Genomic DNA, 9,371 nt, shown 5'->3' with positions numbered 1-9,371 from the left:
CACTATATGTTTCACTTTGAATGAGAGTGTGTGGTTGTGAAAGACAGTTTTACCAAGCACTACTTGATGAATAGAAGTAAAGTTTATAAGTTTGACGAGATGTTATGCTTCACTCTGAATGTGGTGTATGGTTGTGAAAGACAATTTTACCAAGCACTATATGTTTCACTTTGAATGAGAGTGTGTGGTTGTGAAAGACCCTCTTAGGACACTACCCATAGTTCATAGTGCTTACATACAAATTTTAATTGAGATTGGCCCAATAGGCTCGGAGGAGTTAGAGTGCAAACAAACAAAAGTTGAATAATCAGTGAACATGTATTAAAAAAGACAACGAATAGAGTGTTAGCACATTTAATAATTCAACAAACAAGGCATGTACTAAAACAAAAAACCAACACAATCCAACAAGATTTGAGGCAGTTTTGTTATCAGGAATTCAAAGACTGATATGCAAACTCTTTGAGTTCATTTTTGAACAAGTTTTGCTGATAACGCCAAAAGCTTCCCTTTTGGCTTTGTGATCTTAGCTTTAGCCATATCATCAGCCTTGTTCTTCATGGCTATTGACTTTATTTACATTTTTCTACATTAGTTGCTGTCGTCAATTTTCAGGACACGTCGCGCAAATTGTTTCTGAATCAGTGAGTGCTGCCTAGAATCATATCGACTAGATTTTGTAAACTAAATCAAAGTTTCAAAGCTCTAAAATGATGATTTAATAATTTTAATTATACGCGGTTGCTGTAAATGATTTATATCTATAACACAAATATTTATAAAATATACATAACAAAATTCTAAGTTTAAGGTTATTCTAAATGTATATTTTATGAGAAGGTAGAGCCATGCTCTTTTAAGTATTTGTTTCAGCTTTGAATAATTTTGAACCTATTGCAAAAACATGGAACATAAATTAATTTTATATACATTTTAAAGATAAAGCTGAATGTTCTCTTCTTGTGATAATAACATTGATTAGGTATTCTGTAAACGATATGAAAAAACAAAATCACTTACGTTGCCCATAACGTCACAAAACGGGAAATTTTCACATCGAAAAAATACTAATTTGTATGACTATAAAGAAAATCATTGAAAAAATAAACCCCTCATATAATCTAAATGTTCGAAATTCAAACCCGGATATATCAAAAGTTAAGGTTTCTTCCATCCGCTTTTAAGATTTGATTTTAAGCCCAGTATATCGAAGACGTGATATAAGACACTCATGAATAGGCATAAAAGGCTTTGCCAGCACTAGTGTGTTATACCCTATGACAAAAATGCACGTGTTTTAAGCATAAGAGCCGATATTGCTTAGCCAGTTTAGGCGTTTGACATTTAAACACATGATCTAAAAAAGTTCTGGTAAAATATTACGTACATCTGAAAGTCCACATTGTTTTTAAACTCAAGCGTTCTTACATATTAATGCTAAATATAAAATTCTGACAAACATGATTCGAAAATTGGCTTAAAATATTTTATTGATTTGACAGCTTAGGCTTAACTCAAAATTTCAAGTTTTCTATAAAATTTTGATACGAAAACACTGGCCTACAACTAAATATGTGTATATTCTGAAAAGCTAAGGCTAGTGTCTTGCTTCTATAGCTTTTAACATTAATCAATCTCCGTTCCCATGGCTGTGGTTTCGCTAGAAAGTAGATACTTTTTACCGTAGGCATATTATCAAAGAGACAGTCATTCCCTCTCTTCGCTTAAGGCTTAAGAGTAGCCGTGTAAATAGGAGTTTGGTGCTGTTAACTGGCTGCTCTCCTTTTAGCCAGTAATATTAGAAACGACTTCGACTGAATTTTGGGGTCTCTGGTGATGTTCAAGTTGTGTGTGAATTTATTTGTCCACGACACTCCTCCCACAAGTTTTGAAACTAGCAGGACCAAACTTGGTAGGCGCACTCGGAATGGTCCGAGGGGTGTCGTTATCTGTACGACGTAGTCCTCATATCAGGACTAAAACGCGCCCAGAAGGTCACACAGGCATAATGGGTGAGGGGTTTAGGAGTATTTTTCCACGGTCCCTAAACCCAAATCTGACATCGGATGTTTTGTTCCTGTCCTCTCAGGATCCCGAGGGCGCCATATTTCACGAGCTAGCGATGCTAAATATGGTACACGTACTCAAGTATCGTAACGTGGTTTGTTTTGGGGTATGAAACCCACTTGGGGTAGCCTATAAGTAATTGGGGATAAAAGAGAAACTTGATTAGCACATTGAACCTCTGTGAATCATCGGGGGATCCTTGAAACCTGCTATTAATATGAACATTCAAAGTTGTTAATTTCAAATAAAAGAAAGCCAGGATATTAAACCATGTGAGTGAACACATAACAGTGTGAATGGCACTTTTATACAGTACATGCAAAAATATTTCACTTAAACTATTTCAGTATTCTTAAATTCCCTCTTTTTTATTTCGTGATTGCTCATCTTCGTTTGTAAATGTTTTATACAGACAAGTTTGTGATATCAGCATACAATATCTTTTGTATAGTATTTCTAACAGGTTGCACACGTTAGTTTGATTGAATATTACCAAAACTTGCTACAATGACATTGAAATTGGTAATTTATAGCTTATGTTTGTTTGTAATTAAGCACAAAGCTACACAATGGGCTATATGTGCTCTGCCCACCACGGGTTTCGAAACCAGGTTTCTAGCGTTGTAAGTCCACAGACATACATTGGGAGGGGGGCTAATTTATAACTTTGGTCTCACTCGAATTAAATTCATTCCAACATAGATGACACATTAACGTTATTGTATAAGCATAAGTAATTATAATATTCACAACAGAAAGCAGTACAGATAGCCCATTGTGTAGCTTTGTGCTTAACAAGTAAGAAAGTTCTGGTAAGTTTGACCAGAAAGAACAAAATCTGCTAGTAACACAGGAAGTTATAAATAAGAATAATTAATAGCTTTCGAATTAATTGAAACGCACGTCGTAAACCAAGCTTTCGCTATTGCTAATTCTAGACACGATCCTCCGCTATTTGGTGTAACCGTATTTTTATAATTATACTCAAGATGTTTATTTTACTTTTTTTGTCTCGTTAGAAATTTACCATTAAGTAGTTGGCTGGACGTAGCCTAGTGGTTAGCGTACCGGACGGCCAGACACATATACTTTAAGTTCGAGCCGGCGAAATGTCATTGAACACGCTCCATACTTTTTACAGTAGGCAAATTATCAACGGAACAGTCAGTCCCACTCTTGGCTTAAGAGTAGCCGTGTAAACAGGCGTTGGGTGCTGCTAACTGGCTGCCCTCCTTTTAGTCAGCAGTTCTAAAATAGAGACGACTGTGAGTGAATTTTGGGGTCTCTAGCCTGGCCGTTTAGCCTATGTATTGCAGGGGGTGCAGTTCGTGTTGAAAATACTAAATCCAATACAGGTGCTTGACTTACTTCACCACTGATCAATATCGTATACATATAGATTCGTCAAGCCTATCAAAATAGAACTGTCGTGTAAAAGTGAAAGAAAAAATATTTGAAATATTGGCTCTTAGATAATTAAACCTTATCGAACCATTACATCAAACTCATACGTTGTTTATAAAGAACTCTATAATTAAAAGTTGAATCAAATTAAGAAAAAATATTGATAGCTGAAGGCACTCACGTGTTGATATTAAACTAGATTTATCTCACTACATCCACGTGAATGTGGTAGAAAAAAGTGTAAACATGGAACGAGATTGGCTAACTTACAATTGTTTAAAGTTAGGCACTCTTACAAACATTAACAAAAACTTGAAAAAAGGCTTAACTTCCAGGCCCATAACTTTACATTGTTCGCCAAAGTTAAGGCAATATTTTGCCCCTTTTGACAACTAAACATGATAATCATATATTATAAGAACTGTAATAATATTCCAAAGAACTGCTCTAACAATAGGGAACAAAATGAAATAAAACCGAGTAAGGTCTAAAAAAGAAACTTAATGGCATTATAAAACAGTTAAATCAGAGGTTTTTCTAAATCTTTTGACTGTAATTTGGGATTTCATAAACGCTATCTTACTTATCCGTTGATTTATTTAGCTCTTCTATACAGGAGACAAATTGATCAGCTGAACGCAGAAACAGTAAGGAAAAAGCAAATAAACTTTAATAAATATCAGATAAGAAACTTTTTTAAGAACCGAGGCAGGTTGTCAAATTACAAATATTACTGAATCTTGATTTAACACAGAGACTGCAGACTGACGTGAAGCATTCACTAGAGTTGACATTTTAATGACGAGAAAACCAGACACGAATAGATAGCAGGCTAATAGTATAGACATTACATAGTAATAAACATAAACATTCGATTAAATAATTTAGTTCGAAAATAAAAAGAAGAAGAAATAGCAGAGTCAAAACTTCTCCGGAAATGTCATCTTTTAAAGACACCAATGTTCTCCAGAAAACAGAAAGACTTCAAGCTGCTTCCCGCAATGTGTTAAGTATAATTTTTCTTCGAATGGGAGCTCTAACTTTGTGTCCCTGCCTGCGGTTTCGGATGAAGACATCTTACTCATCACGTTTTTCTCATTTTCTTTCATAGTTTCTCACAAACTGTTTGAGAAGCCGTTATTTGTTTGTTTTAGAATTTTTGCGCAAAGCTACACGAAGGGCTATCTGCGCATAATCGAATAATGAACTCATAGACCAGAAGGAGAGCAGCTAGTTAAAAGCACCCTCCGCCAACGCTTGGATTACTCGTATTTGACTGATTAATAGGATTTGGCCGTCACTCTTATGGTGCAACCTCGGCTCCAAAGTGCGGAGCACATTAGTTTCTGCAGCAAGACGCGAACCCTGAATCTTCAGATTCACATTCTGGACTCGCTAACTACTAGGCCATGCCAGGCCCCATGATAATTAGTTATATACTGTAGGTATTTCAGTGCTACTACGTTTGGTCGATGCAGTAAGCAAAGATTTTGTTTCGGACGAATCACGTGATTTCGTATGTGATCCGTCGGCTGAACATTGAAATAGCCTCCACTCCTCTCTCCCGCGCTTTTTGCTATATATTTGCATATTTTGCGTTCACAGTTTTTTTTTTCAGTTATGGGCGTTTGATGTACATCAGTGACGTCAGATAAAAAAAATTAAACAAAACACGATCAGCTATTTACCTTTTAAGTAAATTAGTTATATAAAAAAAAATCACAAAATATTAATAATTAAAACTGAAACTTGTTACAAGATGTCTAGTTAAATAAAAATATAGTCGGTAAATTTCGATGATAAACCTCTGAACTCTCCTTTAAATGTTGTAACTTGACCCCTATAAAACTCCCCCCTTTTTTTTTCTCAGTGTAAACGTTTAAATATAACCAGACTTTGCAAGCAGGAATAAAGAACTCGTGCTTAAGATAAACATTGCAACTCCCAACTTTTAGTAATGTTGTTTATGTAGAGCTTAAGCCTATTAAACCGAATCGAGAAGATTGTTTAACATAATATGAACACTCCGACTCTGCGCAGATGAAGTATTATATTATCTTTTTCTTTCTAGACGTTGCAAAAATCTTTTTTACGTAATATGTTTGTTTCCGAATAGGAAAAATTCAGCAGTAATTTTTTTTAGTAATGCTATCACATTTTGATAACAAGCTGTGTTCTTAGGGTTAATAAATTGCTGTTTCACTCAAAACATAAAGGAGAATTGATATTATGGAATGGTTAAAAGGGAATATCATATATTAGTATGCCTTCAACGTACACTTAAAAAGGAAAAATTCCTATATATCAGTATTATTTGACTTCATTTTATATATTGGTTGTCATCAGAGCTGTGCTTTACAAGTTATCATACGACAGGGAACCTAATAGGATGGATCAAATTTGACGTATTGCCTTTAATGTGTAACTGATTACATATTACGAACCGTGTGGTTTATGTTAATATTTTCAAGGCTGTTCATGGGTCTCTAGGTTTGTTTTAGTATTGTAACCTTCAGAGTAAAGCACTGTCGATATCTTACTAATCTATTTTTTCACAGACATATTTTGTTAAAATTACCCTTTGTTTCTAAAGAAAGGAAAGCAACGTTAAACGCTGTTTGAAGAATTTTTAGAAAGAAGCAAAAACAAAACAAAACTTCCTGTCGAATTCCGACATCGACGGGTCAAAACTTTATCCATAGATTGTCAGTTAAGAAGTTTTATATTTTCTGACATAAAACACATAAATTTAGTACAGTCAGTTATGAAAATGCTTCACGATGTACGGGGTACCAAGTTTTCTGTAGAACCTCATCATATACTGTTTAAATTGTGGTTTTAATAAATACAACAAGTAACGAAACTTAGTACCACCTTTTAGAATTCCAAAGAGTTCCTGTAGAAGTACACTTAGTTTTAACCGTTTTGTTTTTGTGACGGTCAAGTGCGATTTCAAAATTGCTACAAAAAAATCGCAGTTTACTTATTAACTACGTCACCATGGAAATAGTATTTTAATGTGAGGAAAATCTGGGAGCCATATGCCAAAAACAAAACAAAGAAACAACAAAATAAAAATATGCAAGTCAGATTTCCAAGATGGTCACCAAACAGTTTTTATTTGTGGTAGCAGATAATAATGTTGTTTTGGTAATAAACAACACGTTTCAAGGACGATTATGCACTGTATTCTATTTAACGTTCCTTTTTGCATTTTAATTAATATGAAAGTCTACGTTAATGCATAGTGAACAACAAAATGTCTAAATGAATCAAGCAACGTGACAGATAACGTAATGTCATAGATTTTGAAATTACTTTTTATTTTTGTTTTTTGTGGTGAACTTTGCCAGCTAAAGACAATGATGAGTCGTTTCTCTTCATCCTTCCACCTGAAAATCATATCTGAGCTTTCAACATGTCACAGTACGAAACGTACTGGTGTGTACGTATGAGCACGTGATTCAAGGGTGATAAGAAACCTTTTGTCTGTGTTGGATGGCATTCATGAAAGATATGAATGTGCTTATCAACATAATACGTAACCTTAGACTTACTTCTATTGCTTATACCGTGTTTCTGACTAAAAGCCCTGTTAAAGCTGTAGAATCTTTGGTAGCAGACCGCCCTACTTCTTTACATAAGTCTATGTATTATTATTATTGGATAGGTAGAAAATGAGTTAATACTTTAACAGATGGTAAGGGCACTCCAGCTGACTGAGTGTCTGTATTATTATCTTTTATCCATACCTTTTTCTTCTTTCAAACTTGAATCATCTGCCAGAATCCTGTCTACGCCAAATTTAAGGTCACGACTTGACACTGAAGGAGACACCGGTTGAGGGGAGGATGGAGTCGAAGTACGTGACAGGACGACACAGGTGGCTTTTCGCGGGACTGGGACTGTGGGAACTGTAGTCCGGGAAGCTTGTCGATCTCCCACAGCCGAGATTCCGCTGTAAGACTGCGTTGTTTTTTTATCCCCGTCGACAGCAATGTCTGTCCCTGTTCCTCCGTAGCAGGGCCAGCCGTAGGGTCCTGCGAGAGTGGTCGGCAGAAGAGACGAATATGCTGGAGCTGAATGATACAACATATAACTGCCAGAGATGAACATGATATTGATAGCTGTCCCAGCTGAGTGATAGTGTTGAAAAAGCCAAAGTCACTAGATGTAAGTAATGGACTATCGCTCTAGAATCAGTCCAAAGACAGTATGGGAATTAGATACTCTGTTTAATAAGATTAAAGGATTGATCAATGTAACTCTTATGGCATGCTCACACACTTCCTCATGCTGTGTGCTGACTTCTCTTTATATCTGTACAGCTTGTTGGCGGGTGTTGAAACAACTGATACCGCGTGCAGTCTAGTCTTTCGCACGTGCCTCATGTGGGGCGGCCCGTTTATGGATAAGGGCAGCAACATGAATTCGTCATGGACAAACTAGGGATTGATTGGCCAAGTAGCCGCACCTTTCTGTTACAGGACCGAGACGAAACTGGTCAAAATGACACCAGCCATATGACGTGCGTGTGTGGACGTTTAATAATGATAAAGAATAGAAAATGTTCTATGTGCATTATAAACATACTACAAATAGTATTAATTAGCAATAATGTCGTAATTCTAAACTTTTATTTTTTAGTTGAAAACGATTAGTTAGCTATATAGAGTAAGAAGAGAAAATGATCAGGAGTGATACGAAAGATGGAATTGTCTTCACTTATTTATTACAGCTGCTTCTACCAACCGCTCGCCATAGATCAGCAGTTTAATCTGCCTTGTTAATGACACAGACAGTTCAGACTGCCTTACAATAGACTTAAAACACTGTAAAAGCAAACTAATAATTCTATGATCCATAAAATAAAAGATTATTTAAGATAACAATTTTATAACTTTTATTTTGATTCATACTTTTTTCCCTACTTTCATTGTCCTAAGTTCCAAAATAAATAAGCCTTTCAAATCTTATAATTATAAATAACCTTACATTACTTTTGATCTTATAAAGTCTGTAGGTATATAATTACAGTAAATTTTGAGTTTGCAATTGTATCCTTAAACCATATTTTTGAACTTGCTTATAGACAAGCCCCCCAGTGGCACAGCGGTATATCTGCGGACTTACAACGCTAGAATCCGGGTTTCGATACCCATGGTGGGCAGAGCACAGATAGCCCATTGTGTAGCTTCGTGCTTAATTACAAACAAACAAAAGCTTATAGACAAATCCTTGTTCTACTTTTAACATCCTTACACTAATGTTTCGAGCTTTTATGTAAGTGCATCCTTACAATTCTTGTTTATCTTACACGTAGATGTACTTTTACTCTATTTTTTAACATACCTATAAATAAACCCTTTCATTACTGTTTAACTCATACATGTAGTCTACACAGAATTTCAAATGAGTTGATAAAGAGGAAGACTTCTCGAGGGAAGAAAATATCAATTCACGAGTCCAATGAAAGGCGACCGTCCAGTGTCCAAAACAATTATACACACTGTATGTTGTGTCTTTGATAAATAAAAATCGTTCTCATTTGTGTTACACATTACGTCCAGCCTTACTCACTTTACTAATCCAGTGTCATTTCTTGATTTATCCTGCCGAACCTCCCGTTATAAAGCAGACCTGCTTAGAAGTCTCTGCTGAAATCAATTTAACCTGAGCCACAGCAATACCTAAGATTTGATTATGTTTGATCACGTGGTATCTGATTTACTTAATTCTGATTTGGTTTTCTCTTTTGACATTGTCTAAGCATTGTTTTGGTTCTATTATGTTTCGTATTCATTTTGAATTTCTTTTTTCGTTTCCCATTTTGTCATTTCATATATTTTTGACGATTAAATATTTTCAGTACTATTCTGTTATGAAGTTCAGCTCATGTA

General features: G+C 35.3%; 1 protein-coding gene across 1 annotated transcript in view; it reads right to left on the bottom strand.

Moving 5' to 3' along the window:
* LOC111087217 (H2.0-like homeobox protein) overlaps window positions 1–7,939 on the bottom strand; it is a 35,933-nt gene extending 27,994 nt beyond the window's left edge. The window contains exon 1 of the mRNA XM_022393121.1: window positions 7,224–7,939. Coding sequence (XP_022248829.1) covers window positions 7,224–7,587 — 364 coding nt within the window. The 5' untranslated portion in view covers window positions 7,588–7,939. The remainder of the gene's footprint in view (window positions 1–7,223) is intronic.
* Between the last annotated feature and the right edge of the window lie 1,432 nt (window positions 7,940–9,371).

Source organism: Limulus polyphemus, unplaced genomic scaffold, assembly GCF_000517525.1.
Source record: "Limulus polyphemus unplaced genomic scaffold, Limulus_polyphemus-2.1.2 Scaffold1887, whole genome shotgun sequence".
NCBI classification, from domain to species: Eukaryota; Metazoa; Arthropoda; class Merostomata; order Xiphosura; family Limulidae; genus Limulus; species Limulus polyphemus.
The sequence above is the reverse complement of the archived record's forward strand: the minus strand, read 5'-3'. Positions and strand labels throughout refer to the sequence as shown.